General features: G+C 43.0%; 2 protein-coding genes across 3 annotated transcripts; both read right to left on the bottom strand.

Annotated features, from left to right (window-relative positions):
• Window positions 1-9,799: 9,799 nt before the first annotated feature.
• Window positions 9,800-12,539, bottom strand: LOC111974992 (fatty acid-binding protein, liver-type-like). Its single transcript, XM_024003119.2, has 4 exons — window positions 12,425-12,539; window positions 11,050-11,222; window positions 10,597-10,689; window positions 9,800-9,896 (listed from the first exon to the last, which is right to left on the bottom strand). Exons 1-4 carry the CDS (start codon window positions 12,489-12,491, stop codon window positions 9,846-9,848), a joined length of 384 nt encoding a protein of 127 aa, XP_023858887.1. The 5' UTR covers window positions 12,492-12,539; the 3' UTR covers window positions 9,800-9,845.
• A 3,304-nt stretch (window positions 12,540-15,843) lies between these two features.
• LOC111974767 (isotocin-neurophysin IT 2) lies at window positions 15,844-17,364 on the bottom strand. 2 transcript variants are annotated; one of them, XM_024002753.2, is made up of 4 exons: window positions 17,300-17,364; window positions 16,958-17,082; window positions 16,501-16,705; window positions 15,844-16,360 (listed from the first exon to the last, which is right to left on the bottom strand). In XM_024002753.2, the coding sequence occupies exons 2-4, from the start codon at window positions 17,075-17,077 to the stop codon at window positions 16,215-16,217; spliced, it is 471 nt and encodes a 156-aa protein (XP_023858521.1). In that variant the 5' UTR covers window positions 17,078-17,082; window positions 17,300-17,364; the 3' UTR covers window positions 15,844-16,214. The 2 variants fall into 2 exon arrangements, with proteins under 2 accessions (XP_023858521.1, XP_023858522.1); XM_024002754.2 differs by having other exon boundaries at window positions 16,958-17,079; window positions 17,300-17,362.
• Window positions 17,365-20,399: the final 3,035 nt, after the last annotated feature.

Here is a 20,399-nt window from a genome sequence, read left to right as displayed (position 1 = left end):
AAGGCGGCGCTTTACCTAGCATAGCTTGTAGATGACCTGGAGCCAGTGGTCTGACGACGAACATGCAGCGAGGGCCAGCCGACTAGAGCATACAGGTCGCAGTGGTGGGTGGTATAAGGTGCTTTAGTAACAAAACGGAGGCACTGTGATAAACTGCATCCAGTTTGCTGAGTAGAGTATTGGAAGCTATTTTGTAGATGACATCGCCGAAGTCGAGGATCGGTAGGATAGTCAGTTTTACTAGGGTAAGTTCGGTTGGGCGTGAGTGAAGGAGCTTTGTTGCGAAATAGAAAGCCGACTCTCGATTTGATTTTTGATTGGAGATGTTTATATGAGTCTGGAAGGAGAGTTTGCAGTCTAGCCAGACACCTAGGTACTTATAGATGTCCACATATTTCTAGGTCGGAACCATCCAGGGTGGTGATGCTAGTCGGGCGTGCGGGTGCAGGCAGCGACCGGTTGAAAAGCATGCATTTGGTTTTACTAGCGTTTAAGAGCAGTTGGAGGCCACGGAAGGAGTGTTGTATGGCATTGAAGCTCGTTTGGAGGTTAGATAGCACAGTGTCCAAGGAAGGGCCAGAAGTATACAGAATGTGTCGTCTGTGTAGAGGTGGATCAGGGAATCGCCCGCAGCAAGAGCAACATCCTTGAATATACAGAGAAAAGAGTCGGCCCGAGAATTGAACCCTGTGGTACCCCATAGAGACTGCCAGAGGACCGGACAACATGCCCTCCGATTTGACACACTGAACTCTGTCTGCGAAGTAGTTGGTGAACCAGGCGAGGCAGTCATTAGAAAAACCGAGGCTACTGAGTCTGCCGATAAGAATATGGTGATTGACAGAGTCGAAAGCCTTGGCCAGGTCGATGAAGACGGCTGCACAGTACTGTCTTTTATCGATGGCGGTTATGATATCGTTTAGTACCTTGAGCGTGGCTGAGGTGCACCCGTGACCGGCTCGGAAACCGGATTGCACAGCGGAGAAGGTACGGTGGAATTCGAGATGGTCAGTGATCTGTTTATTAACTTGGCTTTCGAAGACCTTAGATAGGCAGGGCAGGATGGATATAGGTCTGTAACAGTTTGGGTCCAGGGTGTCTCCCACTTGAATAGGGGATGACCGCGGCAGCTTTCCAATCCTTGGGGATCTCAGATATACGAAGGAGAGGTTGAACAGGCTGGTAATAGGGGGTGCGACAATGGCGGCGGACAGTTTCAGAAATAGAGGGTCCAGATTGTCAAGCCCAGCTGATTTGTATGGGTCCAGGTTTTGCAGCTCTTTCAGAACATCTGCTATCTGGATTTGGGTAAAGGAGAAGCTGGGGAGGCTTGGGCGAGTAGCAGCGGGGGGGGGGGGAGCTGTTGGCCAAGGTTGGAGTAGCCAGGAGGAAGGCATGGCCAGCCGTATTCCAGTCTGTGTTAGCAAAACAGTCCTGTAGCTTAGCATCTGCTTCATCTCACCACTTTTTATTGACCGAGTCACTGGTGTTTTCTGCTTTAGTTTTCACTTGTAAGCAGGACTCAGGAGGAATAGAATTATGGTCAGATTTGCCAAATGGAGGGCGGAGGAGAGCTTTGTACTTGTCTCTGTGTGTGAAGTAAAGGTGGTATAGAGTTTTTTTCCCCTCTGGTTGCACATTTTACATGTTTGTGGGAATGACGTAAAACGGACTTAAATTTCCCTGCATTTAAAGTCCCCGGCCACTAGGAGTCGTATACAGCTCATTGAGTGCGATCTTAGTGCCAGCATTGGTTTGTGGTGGTAAATTGACAAGCTACGAAGAATATAGACGAAAACTCTCTTGGTAAATAGTGTGGTCTACAGCTTATCATGAGAAACTCAACCTCAGGCGAGAAAAACTTGAGACTTCCTTAGATTTCGTGCATCAGCTGTTTGTACAAATATACATAGACCGCCACCCCTTGTCTTACCAGAGGCGCCTGTTCTATCCTGCCGAAAAGCGTAAAACCTGCCAGCTGTATGTTATTCATGTTGTCGTTCAGCCACGACTCAGTGAAACATAAGATATTACCGTTTTTAAAGTCCCGTTGGTAGGATATACTATACGGGCCTCGTTGCTCGTCTATTTTATTATCCAATGATTGTACTTTAGCTAATAGGACCGATGGTAAAGGCAGATTACCCACATTACCCACCTTACAAGGCACCCAGACCTACGTCCTCGATATCTCCATCTCTTTCTCCTGTGAATGACTGGGGTGAGGCCTTGTCGGGTGCCTTTGCGTCCGACTCGTTAAAGAAGAAAGAAAAAAATCTTCTTCCAGTACGGGGTGAGTAATCGCTGTCCTGATATCTAGAAGCTCTTTGTGGTCATACGAGAGGATGGCAGAAACATAATGTACAATATGAGTTACAAATAAAGCGGAAAAAACAAACACAATAGCACAATTGGTTAGGGGATCGTAAAACGGCAGCCGTCTCTTAGATAGATCGCTGGTTGAAAACTGTTTACTGCATCCCAAAAAAGATACTTTGTAGATAATTGGCCCTCTTTCTGGGACTCACCCACAAACAGGACCAAGCCTGGCCAGCTAAGGATTGATGGACTCCATCCTAGCTGGAGGGGTGCTCTCATCTAATCTATAAACATAGACAGGGCTCTAACTCCTCTAGCTAAACAATGAGATAGAGGGCAGGCCAGGCAGCAGGCTGTTAGCCAGCCTGCCAGCTTAGTGGAGTCTGCCACTAGCACTGTCAGTGTAGTCAGCTCAGCTATCCCCATTGACATCGTGTCTGTGCCTCATTCTAGGTTGGGCAAAACTAAACATGGCAGTGTTCGCCTTAGTAATCTCACTGGAGTAAAGACTTCCTCCATTGTTGTCATTATTGAAAGAGATTGTGATATCTCACATCGCAAAATAGGGCTACTTAATGTTAGGTCCCTCACTTGCAAGGCAGTCAATGAACTAAACACTGATCATAATGTTGATGTGATTGGCCTGACTGAAACATGGTTCAAGCCTGATGGATTTACTGTGTTAAATGAGGCCTCTCCTCCAGGTTACAAATAACAAGAAATCTGCTCAGACCCCAACCAGGGATCATCAAAAGCCATGCTATAAATTCTCGGACAACCCAACAATTCCTAGATGCCCTTCCAGACTCTCTCCACCTACCCAAGGATGTCGGAGTACAAAAATCGGTTAACCACCTAACTGAGGATCTAAATTTAACCTAGCATAATACCCTAGATGCAGTCGCACCCCAAAAAAACAAAAGACACTTGTCACAAGAAATTAGCTCCCTTGTATACAGAAAATATCAGAGCCCTGAAGCAAGCTTCCAGAAAATGTTAACGGAAATGGCGCTCCACCGAACTGGAAGTCTTGGAAAAGACAGTACTGTGCAATATCGAATTACCCTCACTGCTGCGCGATCATCCTATTTTTCCAGTGGTGGGCCGTCAGGGCCAGCAAGGCCTTCTCTGCTGGCCTAAACATCATCAGAATCTAATTTTTTTTTTAAATATATTTTCCCACAAATATGTATTAAATTATTCCCCAGAGTAAGAGTTATACTCTTCATTTCATAGCTTTCCTCTTGGTTGCACTGCTTCCAGCCCCAGGTTGAGATTTGGAGGGCTGGTCTTTATGTTAGATCTTTTATCCAATCATATTCAGCCATCATGTGTTGCCAGGGGTCTAAAATCTGCCCTCAGGCCTTCAGAATCAACAGTGCGGGCGCTTGTAGCTTAAAGTGAATGGAAATGAAAAAATTTTGTGTCAACCAATCAGCTTTAGAGTTGGCTATTGTACGCTGCTGGCTGGCTCCAGTGTTACACAGGAGCCAGCTAGCAGGCGTAGTGCGTGCACGTCTTTTGATTGGATTACCAATATTGAGAGGCAGGTCCTATGGGCAGGTCTATGCAGAACCTCAGAACTAGGAAACTGAATTTGATAAACAAATTAATTTGCGTACTACTAAGCTGTTTTTTCAACCCACAATGGCGGAAAGAGGAGAAGATATCGATTTGGTCGAGGATATAATTATAACGCCATTCTCAAGACGAACTTTTCAAGAAAAGTTTGACATTGTAAGGAGAGGTCGCCCGACGCCGACGCTACAAAGCCTGTCACAGGCGGGAAAGGGGTTCGTTCGCCACTTTCAAAGTTCCAACTACGAGCGCTATCAATGGCTCGCAGGCTCCGAGAAGCACTGCAAACTGTACTGCTGGGAATGCCTATTATTTGCAAGTGATCGATTTGGTGTTTGGAGCCACACTGGCTTTGCAAACTTGAGTTGTCTAACCAAGGCAGCAACGAGACACCAAAGTACGGCTGGGCACTTACAAGCAATGGTGCTTTTGAAAACTTTTGGGGACACCCGAGTGGATCTACAGCTCAACGAACAAGCGCGCAGGGCAACGGAGCTGCACAATGAAAAGGTGAAGAAAAATAGGGAAATATTGAAAAGACTCATTGATTGTGTCATGTTTTTGGGTAAACACTGTTTACCCAAAATGTATAGTGTCTAGAGCCATGGCATCATAATGATGGTAATAAAGGTGGATTAATTCGGGTGGGACTGTGTAGGACCTCACTGAAGGCCCAGGCCCCAGGCCCACGGCACACCACTGTATTTTTCCAACCTAATTGAGGAGAATAAGAACAATCCTAAATGTATTTTTGATACTGTCGCAAAGCTAACTAAAAAGCAGCATTCCCCAAGAGAGGATGTATTTCACATCAGCAGTGATGAATTCCTGAACTTCTACGACGAAAAGATCATGATCATTAGAAAGCAAATTACGGACTCCTCTTTGAATCTGCGTATTTCTCCAAAGCTCAGTTGTCCTGAGTCTGCACAGAACTGCCAGGATTAGGATCAATGGAGACACTCACGTTTTTTAATCCTGTATCTCTTGACACATGCAAATAGTCATGGCCTCTAAACCTTCAAGGTGCATACTGGCCCTATTCCAACTCGGTGGTTTAAAGAGCTACTTCCTGTGCTTGGCCCTCAAATGTTGAACATAATGGATCGCTCCCTATCCTCCGTATATGTACCAAACTCTCTAAAGGTGGCAGTAATAAAGCCTTCTTTGAAAAAACAAACATTGACCGGCCGATTTTGAATATCCTATTCCTCGAACAACAACAAAATAATAATACTATTGCCCAGCATCTCTCTTGCCTTCCTGAAGACAAAAAATGTAATGAAATGCTTCAGTCTGGTTTAAGACCCCATCATAGCACTGAGACTGCACTCATGAAGGTGGTAAATGACCTTTTAATGGCGTCAGACCAAGGCTCTGCATCTGTTCTCGTGCTCCCAGACCGGATTTGACACCACCGATCACCACAATTTTTGGGAGAAATAGGAATCCCTAATTGGTCTACACGGACAAGTTCTTGCCTGGTTTAGATCTTATCTGTCGGAAGATATCAGTTCATCTCTGTGGAAGGTTTGTCCTCTGACAAATCAATTGTAATTTTGGTGTGCCTCAAGGTTCGTTTTAGGACCACTATTGTTTTCACTATATATTCTACCTCTTTCACTGCTATGCGGACGACACACAGCGTACATTTCGATGAAACATGGTGAAGCCCCAAATGTCTACCCTGGAAGCCTGTGTTTCAGACATAAGGAAGTGGATGGCGGCAAATGTTTTACTTTTAAACTCGGACAAAACAGAGATGCTAGTTCTAGGTCCCAAGAAACAAAGAGATCTTCTGTTGGATCTGACAATTAATCTTGATGGTGTTACAGTCGTCTCAAATAAAATGTGAAGGACCTCGGCATTACTCTGGACCCTGATCTCTCTTTTGACAAACATATCAAGAATATTTCAAGGACAACTTTTCCATCTTTGTAACATTGCAAAAATCAGTAATCTTTTGTCCAAAAATGATGTAGGAAAGCTAATTCGAGCTTTTGTTACTTCTAGATTAGACTACTGAAATGCTCTACTCTCCAGCTACCTGGATAAAGCACTAAATAAACTTCAGTTAGTGCTAAACACGGCTGCTAGAATCTTGACTAGAACCCCAAAATTGTATCAAATTACTCCAGTGCTAGCCTCTCTATACTGGCTTCCTGTTAAGGCTAGGGCTGATATCAAGGTTTTACTGCTAACCTACAAAGCAATACATAGGCTTGCTCCTACCTATCTCTCCGATTTGGTCCTGCCGTACCACACGTACGCTATGATCGCAAGACGCAGGTCTCCTTATGTCCCTAGAATTTCTAAGCAAACAGCTGGAGGCAGGGCGTTCTCCAATAGACCTCCATTGTTATGGAATGGTCTGCATATCCATGTGAGAGACGCAGACTCGGCCTCGACCTTTAAGTCTTTACTTTAGACTCATCTCTTCAGTAGGTCCTATGATTGAGTGTAGTCTGGCCCAGGGGTGCGAAGTGAACGGCAAGACACTGGAGCATCAAAACGCCTTTGCTATCTCTGGCTGGCCGGCTCCCCTCTCTTCACTGGGATTGTCTGCCTCTGACCCTATTACGGGGGCTGAGTCACTGGCTTACTGGTGTAATTCTCCTGTCTTATCTGGTGTCCTGTGTGGATTTAAGTATGCTCCTCTAATACTCTCTCCCTCCCCTCCCGGAGGACCTGAGCCCTGGACCATGTTTCAGGACTACCTCGCCTGATGATCCCGACTGTCCCCAGTCCAACTGTCGTACTGCAGCTCCAGTTTCAACTGTTCTGCCTGCGGCTATGGAACCCTGACCTGTTCACCGGACACCGGCCACCTTGTCCCGCACCTGCTGTTTTTGACTCTCTCATTTGATTGATTTGAGTGCTCAGGGTCCCATCTAGCTAAGAATTTAACTCCAATATTTGACATACATGAAATGTCAAAGAGTGAAATTCTGAGCTAGTTCCCTTCCAGTGATGTTGCCTATATACTGAAGAAGGAGGTCAGTAAATGGGTGGGTGAAATAAGTGGGCTGTACAAGGAACTACAAATATGTAACTTTTAGGAACTACAAATCCTATCAACCAATTTCTCAAGTGACCCCCATGGAACCCTAGCATCACTTGCAGCTCATTGGTGGACTYGATAAGGAAKGCTGTGGTCAGCTAAGTCCAGGAGCCTGAGGATGATGTCACCAGAGTTGCTGCCCTCTGATTGGCTGATTTGATTGTCACCTTCCACCTCGGCCTTCCAAGATTGGTCCACACTGYAGCCCTCTGAGATACAAAATAAAGGATGGAGCAGGACACACAAGTCAACTCCCTCCCTGAAWTGCACTTTCACTTTTCTAACCACGAGTGCATAATACTCCACCTGTCCCTTACATACCACGTTTGCATTCCCGAAGCCCCCCAGCATAAATCCTAAAAAGCCCTGATGTGGGGAATGAGTCTACTCTTTAGTCATTATAGACTAGATAGCAGATTTTGGTTCATAGGAGTGGTCAATAGCGATAAAGAGGCAAATAACTATACTAAAGAAAAATATAAAATTAACACGCGACAATTTCAACAATTTAACAAAGTTACAGTTCATATAAAGAATTCAGTCAATTAATTAGGCCCTAATCTATGGATTTAACATGACTGGGCTGGGGCGCAGCCAAGGGTGGGCCTGGTAGGGCATAGGCCCACCCACTTGGGAGCCAGTACTACCCACTCGGGAGCAAGGCCCAGCCAATCAGAATGAGTCAATCCCCACAAAAGGGCTTTATTACAGACATAAATACAGTTTAATCAGCTGTCCAGGTGGCTGGTCTCAGACCATCCTGCAGGTGAAGAAGCCGGATGTCGAGGTCCTAGGCTGGTGTGGTTACACGTGGTCTGCGGTTGTGAGGCCGGTTGGACGTACTGCCAAATTCTCTAAAATGACGTTGGATGCGACTTATGGTAGAGAAATKAGATTTTCATTCTCTGGCAACAGCTCTGGTGGACAGTCCTGCAGTCAGCATGCTAATTGCACACTCCCTCAACTTGAGATATGTGGCATTGTGACAAAACTGCACATTTTAGTGGCCTTTTATTGTCCTTATATGCCACACGTCAGGTGAATGGATTATCTTATTAAAATGAGAAATGCTCACTAACAAGGATGTAAACAAATTTGTGCACTTTGAGAACATTTCTGGGATCCTTTTTTTCAGCACATGAAAAGACTAGACACAATGCGTTTACATTTGTGCAGTATAAATGGCTCAGTATTACTTTGACAGTAAACTATACCATTCTAACACTGCTCTGGGGATGGTAACAATGAAGGCAGGGGTGCCCCAGTGCAGGCAGGGAAGATAGGTGGGACACTGCATGATGTGTAAGGCCTACGCCATCCTGCAGAGAACCCACACAAAGACCTTGCGGTAAGACCTGAACCACACAGGATGATCTGCAAGATTAAAATGCATCTTTATGACCCCACCTAGGATCTGAAGACAGTTGGAGTAAAGGATGTTTAATTAGAATGAGTATCATTTTCTACACACACACAAGGGGGCCCTGAAGGACTAGCCAATACACATTAACAAACCTATGGCAGCAGGTGTCAAGAAACCAACAGCCAGCAGTAGTAGTGACCTCACATTATTATACAAATATGTCAGACAAATCAACCCTTCWATTCCTACGTCCATGACACGACAAATCAAACTTTGTCACAAGCGCCAAATACAACAAGTGTAGACCTTACCGTGAAATGCTTACTTACAAGCCCTTACCCAAAAGTGCAGTTCAAGAAGATAAATATATTTAAAGTAAAATTGAAAAAGCAATGACAAGGCTATCGGTACCGAGTCAATGTGCAGGGGTACAGGTTAGTTGAGGTAATTTGTACATATGTGAAGTGACTATGCATAGATAAGCATCGAATAGCAGCAGTGTACAACACAGAGGGGGTGGAGGAAAGACGTTGTGCCCTCTTCACAACTGTCTTGGTTTGTTTGGACCATGATAGTTCGTTGGTAATGTGGACACCAAGGAACTTGAAACTCGCGATCTGCTCTGTCGATGTTAATGGGGACTTGTTTAGCTCGCCTTTTCCTGTAGTCCACGATCAGCTCCTTTGTCTTGCTAACATTGAGGTTGTTCTTGCACCACACTGCCAGGTCTGACCTCTTTATAGACGGTCACATCATTGTCGGTGATCAGGCCTACCACTGGTGTTGTGGTGCACCTCAAACTTGGTGTTGGAGTTGTGTTTTACCACGCAGTTGTGGCCACACCATCGTGGGTGAACAGGGAGTACATGAGGGGACTAAGTAGAGACCCCTGAGGGGCCCCAGTGTTGAGGATCAGTGTGGCAGATGTGTTGTTGCCTAACCTTACCACCTGTGGGCAGCCAGTCAGGAAGTGCAGGATCCAGTTGCAGAGGGATGTGTTTAGTCCCCGGGTCCTTAGCTTTTCCAACCACACTGTAGCTGGGAAACCAGTCACCCTCAAATGGTGCACCTTTAGCCCTTTGTCAGCTACACTGGGGTGGAACTAGTGAAAGCAATGTCCAAAAGCACAGCCACTAGAATTCCTGAAACTTGATTTTCAAAAGTAACTGGAAATTGAGGAATCTGCTTTTAAAACTGACACACCCAATGGTGGTAGGATTCTGACCCATATTGCAACAGACTACATGGAACAACCAAAGCCTTCATTTCTACAATGCTGGGTTCACATTTTAATGTGACTACTTTATAGCAAACGTAGAAAATCCATCTTGGCCATTGTGTACTGTTTACGGAACTACGTCTTTCTACTGAATCCCACTGAGGTCGTCACTCATCCAACTCAMACCTTGCCTCATTATTACAAACCTCAATTTTCCCTGAAGTTCTACCCATTGATATGAAATGCTGAGACCAGACCATTCCATGCCGTTCACATTTTATTAATCCAAAGAGTGCAGTAGATCTTCATATTCGTTTGCTGGTCCTCTTGTATGAGATGCCAGCCAGAGTCATGGTCTGAAAAGAGAAAGCATCATTAATCATTACACTCAATAAATCCATGCCAGTACACTATGCTGACCAAACCGGACGCGCTCATTCGCACATTGATTTTGTTCACCCACACAAGTGATCAGGACACGCAGGTTGAAATATCAAAACAGTTACATTCATTTGGGGGCAAAAAGCATTTAGCTAGCTAATTTGTCCTGGTATACAAACATTGGGTTGTTATTTTACCTGAAATGCACAAGGTATACTCTGACAATTAATCCACAGAAAACAGTGAACCGAATTTGTTATTCGTCATCTCGCCTCCTTCCTTCTTTATATGGCGGTTGACAACCAACTTTACCACAACTGACCAGTGTGGACCTCAAAGTCAATCTTTCAATCACACACATGGGTATATGCTCCTAGAAACCAATGAGGAGATGGGAGAGGCCAGACTTGCAGCACGTTGAGCATCACAAATAAAACCAATTTCTATTTTAGCACCTGGCCACGCAGACGCTTGCTGAGGTGCGCGAGCAGTGTGGGTGTACATTTATTTTGCGACCCCGAGCGGTGGGGTCAGCATGTAATTAGAACATTGGTGGCAGCAAACTGTTGAATTGCATTCACGACACTGTTAAAGACCACCCATTTTGTTAATGGTATAAATTAACCCTGAAATAGTGTCKCTYCGTGAACCCCCARCCATATYCCCCAGACTCACGTTGACGAGGATGTTTGGGTCTATAAGTTCTATGACGTATTCTATCCCATTAATTAAGGACGTCAGCTTGTTACCTTCCCTCATCACCACAGACTGAAACACAGGAGAGGTCAATGGTTAGATCTGAAASCAGTGGTCACCAACTACAGTCAACTAGCACCAATTTAACAGGCCCAAGTTGGATGGCCATATATGRARAARRARAMAGTTGGTTATGAGATGTAAACTGCTATAATTTTGCAACTGTGAGCCCAGTCCCTGGAGAGCAGAGGAGATTCTCTGACAAAGAAAGTCAGTCCTCCCACAACATCACTGGGACCTGAMCTAACCATAGTGACCCCACATCAGCTGAACTTATAGTTTAGTTAGATACTGGCTGTATATGTAGGGAGATGGATAAATCCAGGCTACATGTATGAAACTCATGGTTGGGTTGTGACATGCKCCACCCACAGTGACTTTCTCCCCGGTCGGCGACTCGAGCTCCGTCTCCTGGCCAATGGTGAAGGAGTTGGTGAGGATCTTTGTCCCCGTGGTGACAGTCATCTTGAAGTGGTCTCCAGTCTCCTCAATCTCAGAGATGCTCTTGATGTCTTTCCCCTCCTGGATAAGCTCATCAGGGAGACCTACATGTTTGCGGCAGCGAGAGAGTCATATACACTGCGCTTTTTAGTACTACAAAAAGTTAATGAAGTGGGACATGAACACTGAATTATTACAGCTGAAGTAAAGCTCTGATGCACTATAATATGGCAACAATGAACTGAATGCAAACATTGAATGCATTCCCAGCTAGCACATAACGTTCTGAGGACCATACGTTTTAGGGCTTGGTTATTTTGCATACCACATTCTGGCAATGGTGCAGGACAGTTGYTTGGCTTTGGAACATTCTCATTAAGGAATTCAACAAAATGTTAYTTTCTTGGCATTTCATTATTTGATCAGAATATTTCCTGAAAGTTCAAACATTTAATTGAAGGTAAAGTTCTAGGAACATTAGTAATTTTACATTGGGAATGTTCTCAAGTTGTTCAGCTGACTAAATGTTCTCCTGTGGGAATTTCAGTACTTCAGCATAATGTTCTTTAGGTTCTCAGTTCCAGTTAAAGTCATGTCCTCAGAACACTAAAAACTTGCCATATGAAAACAAAAAATGAATTACTGAAACACACATTCCGTTTTCAGCTTCAACAATCACCATCATCTGTTAAGTGTGTTGACCACAGTAGTTTGCCACACCTGATCTTAATGAGTGTTCGTTCCTGTTGAAATAGTGTTTGAATAGACTACTTTTATCCACTTTCATTGAGTTACAAAACTAATGCATGACAACTCCATCCTGGAAGCAGTGGATTAATTCAATGGATAGAGGACAGAAGAGCATAGGTTTAATCTCACTGACACAATAAATAATTAAAGCCTAAACAAATCATTTTCAAACAAACCCATCTGTGCTGGAAGCTCAAAATAKTTAGCCCAAACAAACTAGTGTTTTTTAGTCTTAAATTAAACATTCAGTGAAAGTTATCAAAACACAGAAAATAACCTATAATTTGTTGTTAAAAGAACTAACACCTCCTGGAGAACATAGTAAGATGTTCTCAGAACCTCCCTGGAACCTATAAAAAATCAAATTAAAAAACATTCCTATATCTAATTTCCATTCTCAGAACATCCAAGGAAACTAGTGTGCTACCTGGGTTTGCGCCKCAGAAGTAACCATTGCATTCGCAATCACCATTGAACATCATTACTGAAAGGACTACGACTTCTGAAATTAACACCCAAAGTCTAATCAAACGTACAACCCAACAGCAAAACTTACCAATAGCCTCCATGAAAGACTCAAAGTTCTCATGTGTCTCCATCTGGTATATCCCTGAGAAAGACATGGTGACTATAAGGCAGTGACAGTAGAGACAACCACAGCTCCCTGCTTGTCTTTATACCCTCATCTATCCAGCCCTGYACTCATTAACTAACTAAAGGTGTCTACAATTGAGAACCCCTCCCCCTCRTATCTTCCCTGCTACTTGCMTGTAGGCACAGATCTAGGATCAGCTTCCCAGCCAAGGGCAACTAATCTACATAGCAATGGTCAACTTTATTGTRCTMCCCTTCTCATCCTCTCTTCTTCTACTTTGGCGGTGTGAGTGATCATTGATCTGTTTTGATAAGCAAGGCCTCCTCGACTCCTTAGAAAAATGATAAGCAGTCTCGTCATTGTAATACAAGTGTATGGATCAATCAACACATTTCAAATTCAACTTGACTTTATCTCGCTATACACCTGTATTGAAATTAAACTAGGCTACATTGCACTTTGAGTTGATTGATTTGAGAGGTGTATTTTGTCTCCCTGCACTATAAAAAAGTTGAATCAATGTACAATTGTAAGGCAGCAGACTGCAATATGATTGTGAGTTTTCAAAAATGTTTGGCATATAGCTGAACCAACATAATGTTCACTCAACTTTTCATTTTACATAGAGTGAACATACAATTCAACTTGAAAAATTGGAATCCAGCCAGAGAACGTTAATCACCCCCAACCTGCACTGAAAATGACTGCCAGGAAATACTTCTATTTGATTTATGTAGTCACAAGAATAACTGGAACAGCCATCTCAGTAACAGATGCAAAAAGTCCAACTAATAACCGATTGGATTACTTTAGAAAAATGTATGTTACTTATGTTGGTGTAGCATAAGATTAATCAACCAATCAATGTATATGCAAAAACACAGGTCTTAAAAAAACTATTCACAACATACAATTGTAAGGCAACCAGCTGCAATAGGGTTGTGAGTTTGCTCCACATCTGGGAATATACCTGAACCAACATACAGTGTTGACTTCCAAAAACAAACATGAAATTGTAATTTGACTCAACAAGTTTTTATACATGATGTTTATACTATGATGTTATAATACTTATTTACTGTTTCATCTGACTGCACAGTCTACAGTCTCATCAGCTCAGCCAGGCAATTTATGAACTTGATCTCCACCGTAAAAAGCATCTACACATTATCTTACATTTCTTATAGTCTAAAGTTTAGTTTTCAACAGCGGAGATGTGTATAAACTTTGCTGTTTGTCTCTGCGACATTTGCAACATTGTTTCAATATTCAAATTCGATCTCAAGCTGTTCCATAGTAATGAACGTGTTGGGAGTCGGGACGAGACAGAAAGACAGTCAACTTTTCTCATCCAGTCGAAATTATGAATCAGCTGGCTTCATTTTATGTATATATACAAAGAAATGTAAATTGAAAAAAGGTCATGTGTCATGTCCCATAAAAATAAAGTTTTTAATGAGAATTTGTCAGTCATTATATGAATTTGTTGGTAACCCGTTGTATAAAATTGCTCCTGCCCTTGAAGTTGGTGTTTGGAGGATATATTGGCACGGTTTGCTCTCCCTCGACTTCGTCTCGGGCCTAACAACCCCCGTGCCAATATATCCTCCAAACACCGGCTTCTCGGGCATTATCAATTAAATAGGGTAGATGTCTCTGTGTGTTCTCTGATCTGCAGTATCTCATTTTGATCTGTGTGCTGAGACTGAACCAATAAGAGCTCCTGTAGTCATGAGAACATGGACACTGCCTCTCTATGAAAAACATAAAGCAGAATGGACATGGTTGAACCTTCTTGAGGTTATTCAGAGAGAATTGACTACTGCATGGAATAATTAACATTAAGCCACGAGTAGACAGAATATATTAATTCTGAAGTCTGTAGGTATATTTATGATGTATTTTGGCGTTTATGTGTCATGTCCCTTTGGTTTTTTGGCTGGTATACGTTACATGAATATTTTGACACACTAATTGTAAGTCGCTCTAGATAAGAGCATTTGCTAAATTACTTAAATGTAAATTTGTAAACATATGTTCTATAAATTATATTTCTATGATTCGGACCAAGTTACATCAGGATTACATAAATATTATATATCTACACCAATGTAGTAATGATAAAAGGTAGTAGTAATCATAAAAAGGTTTTATCTAAAACTAAACGTCACTCTCCAAGGCTAACTGCTACTCCATAGTAGACATTCAGCTGGTGGACCAGACTTAAGGACACTTTAAAACATTTGCAGGATGTAGTGCAGAATGTAAAGAAAACCTCAAAAGAACAAACAAATAATATTAAAAGCTGATTCACAAAACATTAAAGCATATCAGTATATCATTGCATCTAAATTATACTCCTTTTTCAATTTTTTGGGTGGAACATTTGAATATTTTCCCTGATTAGATGTTATACTCTATACCTCGCTATAGAATTACATAATTACTAATTATGAAACGTGATGTCTATGGTTACTACGTAACATGATGTCTATGGTTACTGTGCAACATGATGTCTATGTAACATGTTTACGGTTGCTATGTAGCATGATGGGTGCATTCGTAAATTCACTCTGGCTATCTACTCCGATTTCAGAGCACTCTCGTCTGACTGCAGAATTAATTTAAACACTCGCTGAACATGACCGATGCCAGTAAACGTCTGGGGAAAAAATTAAATAAATTGTTGCCAGCAGCACATTTGCAGTCACTAATGCTATGGATAACATGAAAACAGCCTAACCAGCTCTGCTAGGGCAAGTAAAATGGTAAGAGAGGTGTTCTCTCATTTGTGTCTGGAAGTAGCTAGCAAGCTAGCCAACTTTAGCCAGTTAGCTTGGGTGCTTGACTGCAGTTGTGAGGTCAGAACGCCCTGATCAACCCTACTCCTCGGCCAGAGCGTCCACGTGGCGCTCTAAACGACCCCCGAGAGCGAAACGCTCTGAATTTATGGACAGACAATCTGACAACGCTCTGAATTTACAAACGACCAAGAACGCACCCTGACACACTGGAGGCAATTTACGAACGCAACCGATGCCTATAGATACAACCTATTTTGGATATCAAATCACAATCAGCATTTACATTTTATGTTTGTGGTTGGTTCATCATTGGACATTAAAAACTCTAAATTGCCTACTGGAGATTCGCTCAAAGGTTTGTGTGATTTGAGACCAAAATAATGAAAGCCAGTAAGGGAGAGTAAAGTCCACTGAATTAGAACTATTAGAACAGACACACTGCTTTTAAAAGCACGGGCCAAAACAGAAAATATGAGAACTATACGACGCACAGCACTCATGTTTCAGATGTGGATGTTGTTGTGCACTGGACAAGTGGTCATTGTTTGAGTCAGCTGAGAGAGAAACATACATACACCACGCATACTCGCACAAGCTTTATTAACATACACATTTGGACTCTTTACACGTGTAATAATTATTACAGCTATTTCTGTACATACAGTATATAGCTACAATATTTAAGTATGCAATATAAAGGCAATCTACAGAGGAGTGCTCAGGGTCCTAGCTAAGAATTTAACTGCTGTGTTTTGATATACATTACATGTCAAACACAGAGATAAATTCTTAGCTAGATCCCATCTAGTGAGGTTGCCAATATACTGAAGAAGGAGGTCAGTAAATAGGTGGGTGAACTATGAACTACATCTAGGTAACTTTGAACTACAAATCCTATCAACCAATCTCTCAAGTGACCCCCATGGAACCCTGGTCTCACTTGCAGCTCATTGGTGGACTCTATGAGGAGGCGTGTGGTCAGCCAAGTGCAGGAGCCTGAGGATGACGTCTGCAGAGTCGCTGCCCTCTGATTGGCCGATTTGATTGTCGCCTTCCTCCTCAGCGAGACAAGATTGGTCCGCACTGCAGCCCTCTGAGATACAAAATAAAGAATGAAGGAGGACACACAAGTCAGAAAGCACATAATTGTATCCGCCACTCTATTAGAACAATTTCAGTGGTGTATATAACCACAATGATCATCACAGAAATATAGGATTGATGTGCCCTCACCTGAGTCACAGCAGACACCCGGTGCGGCGCAGCGTGCTGTATCAGATCCACAGGGTCTCCCTCCCGCCTGGCAGGGGGTGGGCAGGTAGTTCTCCTCCATGCAATGTGCCGTCTCCGGAGAGCCCATCCAGCAGCCCACATCCTCCCCACAGCAGATACTGGGGCCAAAGCAGCGGCCCTGGTCCCCTGGTCCACAAGACATGCACTGCAAGGGGAGAGAAGGGACAGTCGGGCATGAGGTTGTTCCATCATTCCAAAAAAGAGATTCTTATCGACATTCTTGCTCCCTTTTACAGGAGGAAGACAACGGTTCATTGTCAATTCTCCCAATTCAGTCCTTTTACAGAGCCTCACTTGGCTCCTACTCATCTTGATGCACCTCTAAGACAAATCATACCTGTTATCTACACATTATATTTAAATAGTTTAGATATAGATGGATTCTGTTGCAGCTCACCTTGCGCTGTGGAGCGTCCATTATGGACCTCTTGCCCCCGATGGGACAGTTGGAGATGTAGCAGGCTGAACAGACAGACAGGACGTAAAGTAGACACACGGACACGGCGGCTCCAGTCATCTCTACTGAGAGAATGATAGATGAGGAATAGAGAGAGCGAAAGGGATAAGAGGGCTGCAGACATGGACGGAGAGGAGTCCGAATAGTACGTCTAACATTCCCATTACGCTGTCAACTGAAAACATCATACAAATCTGAAACACTGAAATCCAAACAAACTCAACAAGGCATACAACCAGAGACAGACAACATCTATACACACATCCACAGAGACAAGCTCACTTGCTGATCTCCCGGTGTACAGAAACAAGGCGAATGCGTTTGCTCGTTCCGGAGGGACTCCCAGGTGAATGTTGAAGTTCTGTATCTTCAGTGGCACCCAGACCTCTTTATACACCCTCTCCGGGAGTGACACGGACCCCTGACAACCACTTAAGGTGTGTATTAATGAGCCTGTCTTACTCCCCCTTCCCCCTGATAGTGCTGGGCTGGGCAGAGGCCTGGCCAGTGGTACAGCCATACAGTGGCCTGGAGTGGTCCAAGCCATAGAGACAGTCATTAGTGGAGGGCCTGTGTCCGTGACCATGCATGTGAGAGAGGAGAGGGGTTAAGAATGAGACAGAGCAAAGGTGTTTAGTATGTAGATGGAGATGGGGAGGAGTGTTGAACCTAGACCTATGGCCTATTATTAGAAAGATGAGAGCAGTGAGCAATGTTTTCCAGTGAGCAGTTTTCAGTGTTAGCTGACTATCTGACAGACTGGCAGACCACATCCTATATGTGTTCCAGATCAAGGACTGGGAAGCAGTATCATAAAGTGGTTGGCTAAGACCTATCTGGACATATTTGTACCCCTTACTGAGATTCTCCACTAGGGGTTCTCTTATCAATGCACTTCATGATCTTATTGGCTAAGGACTACAAGAAGCATCACATCATCTTCTAAATCAAATTCATCTTTGTTTGGTTTGCTAATTAAAAAGCAACAATATGCAGCTAGCGTAGTCCACAATTACATAAATATGATTACACAATCTTTGTCAAATGTGTACAGACACACGCACGCACACACAAACACACACACATGCACGCACACACACACTCCTGATATACCTGATATGTCACCTTTAATAAACTTGCTAATACCTAAAATGATTTAGTACACATTGTCGAGGTCTTAGGTTAATTGATTAAATTGAGCCCATTAACAAAGACAATGCTAATCAGCTTCCTATTAAAGGCTTTTCACTCTTCCAATGAGATGAGCTCCATTAGTGCCTTCCGGATTAGTAATCCGGTTATTGATGGAGAAAGGCAGGGTCAAGATTTATGCAAATGTAGTTCACGTCAGACAATTGGTACATACACGTGTCATAAGATGACATCATAGTTTTCAACCTTTCAGAGACAGTAAACACTCCTCTTGTATGATGAGTCACTGTGAGGTAAGACAAGAACAGGCTAGGTGTTGCTGCCAGAAACCTGTCTATATGCTTGTGTTTAGGCCTGACTGAGAGACTGATGATGGCCCAGTTCAAATATTTTTTATATGCATCCTTCCTCACTTTTAAAGTTGACTTGAAGAGGCTCATTTTAAGTGATGATGCAGAGAAGCTGGCGTTTGGAGGATATATTGGCACGGTGTTTATTTAGCCAGTCAACTGAAAAAAGTGGTGTATGTTGCTATGACAACCAGCTCAATTTGCTGTCTGTCTCCTTCGGACACATTGATATTATATGGGACGTCTAGGACAAAAAGGCTTCTCAACAAGCCATAAGCCATAAGACTCCTGAACAGGTAATCAAATGGCTACCCGGACTACTTGCATTGTGTGCCCCCTCCAACCCCCCACCCCCCACCCCTCTTTTTACACTGCTGCTACTCTCTGTTTATCATATATGCATAGTCACTTTAACTATACATTCATGTACATACTACCTCAATTGGGCCAACCAACCAGTGCTCCCGCACATTGACTAACCGGGCTATCTGCATTGTGTCCCATCCACCACCCGCCAACCCCTCTTTTACGCTACTGCTACTCTCTGTTCATCAAATATACAGTACATAGTCACTTTAACCATATTTACATGTACATACTACCTCAATCAGCCTGACTAACCGGTGTCTGTATGTAGCCTCGCTACTGTATATAGCCTGTCTTTTTACTGTTGTTTTATTTCTTTACCTACCTATTGCTCACCTAATAACTTTTTTGCACTATTGGTTAGAGCCTGTAAGTAAGCACTTCACTGTTGTATTCGGCGCACGTGACAAATAAACTTTGATTTGATTTGGAGATCGCAATTCAATATTGAAACACAATAACGTCAAACTGAAGCTGGAAAGACTGCAAACTAACAACACTTTGTTTCATTTGACCTTTTTCCAATTTACATTTCTTTGTATATACCCATAAAAGTGATGCCAGCTGATTCATGACTTAGACTGATTGAGAAACGCTGCCTGCCACTCTCTCTCGTCCCGACTCCCGACGCCGACACATTCATTACTATGGAACAGTTGGAGATCGAATTTTAATATTGAAACAATGTTGCAAATGTCGGAGAGACAGACAGCAAGGTTCATATAAATCTAAAACTAAATGTTAGTCTAAAATAAATGTGAGAATGTCTAGTTGCTTTTTACAGTTTGTAACTGCAATGCCTGGCTTGATGAGACAGTGGATTGCACAATCAGATGGAACAGAGTAAATAGGAATTTGAACGTCATAGATTTAGCCGTTGGTAACTTGTGGAATAGACACTGGCTGGAATGCGCTTTTAACCAATCAGGCTTCACGATTAGACCTACCCGTTGTATAATACCTGGTAGACTACCAGTCAGACATATTGCTCAACAACTGAGCTCTTCTCCCATGTTTCAGTGAGGTTCTCCAATGCCATGTGGCTGTATTGACTCACTACATGTTACACTGTCCTAATACGATTCAACTCAATCCTTCTGTTTATGCTGCAGAACATCTCCCCATCACCCAAGTGGGTAAAGCAGACCAGGTGAACAAAGGAATACCTTGAAATACTCTAATATTCCCAGTCATTACATTGATACCCTAATATACAATATGTTAAAACAGACAGAGCTTCACTTTGATTTAGTTTTGTGTCTATACAACTTGAAATCCTGAAGTCATGTCATCATGGCACTTAAACTTTCTAAATAGAAATGAAAACCTAACCAAGAGCATTCATCAGCTTCACAAAACGAAATATGATTCCTAATTCAATTAAATCATATATGCATAAATTGTCTTTCCAGCATCATTTTTTTTTGCACATTTCCTGAAGCCATTATTGCACTAACTTCATAGCTACGTACAGTGGTATTATGTTCAACCCTGCAGGATGGGAAAAGCAGACA

This window comes from Salvelinus sp. IW2-2015, linkage group LG15, assembly GCF_002910315.2.
Source record: "Salvelinus sp. IW2-2015 linkage group LG15, ASM291031v2, whole genome shotgun sequence".
Taxonomy (NCBI): Eukaryota; Metazoa; Chordata; class Actinopteri; order Salmoniformes; family Salmonidae; genus Salvelinus; species Salvelinus sp. IW2-2015.
This window is presented reverse-complemented; position numbering and strand designations above follow the sequence as displayed.

What these genes read in the sequence shown, in the direction of transcription:
- LOC111974767 (XM_024002753.2), bottom strand. Translation starts at nt 17,077, where the DNA reads ATGACTGGAGCCGCCGTGTCCGTGTGTCTACTTTACGTCCTGTCTGTC. An exon ending in TGGACGCTCCACAGCGCAAG is followed by an intron (nt 16,706 to 16,957) that starts GTGAGCTGCAAC and finishes CTCCCCTTGCAG; the next exon opens with TGCATGTCTTGTGGACCAGG. An exon ending in GGGTGTCTGCTGTGACTCAG is followed by an intron (nt 16,361 to 16,500) that starts GTGAGGGCACAT and finishes TTTGTATCTCAG; the next exon opens with AGGGCTGCAGTGCGGACCAA.
- LOC111974992 (XM_024003119.2), bottom strand. Translation starts at nt 12,491, where the DNA reads ATGTCTTTCTCAGGGATATACCAGATGGAGACACATGAGAACTTTGAG. An exon ending in GTCTTTCATGGAGGCTATTG is followed by an intron (nt 11,223 to 12,424) that starts GTAAGTTTTGCT and finishes GCAAACATGTAG; the next exon opens with GTCTCCCTGATGAGCTTATC. An exon ending in ACCCAAACATCCTCGTCAAC is followed by an intron (nt 9,897 to 10,596) that starts GTGAGTCTGGGG and finishes TTCTCTTTTCAG; the next exon opens with ACCATGACTCTGGCTGGCAT.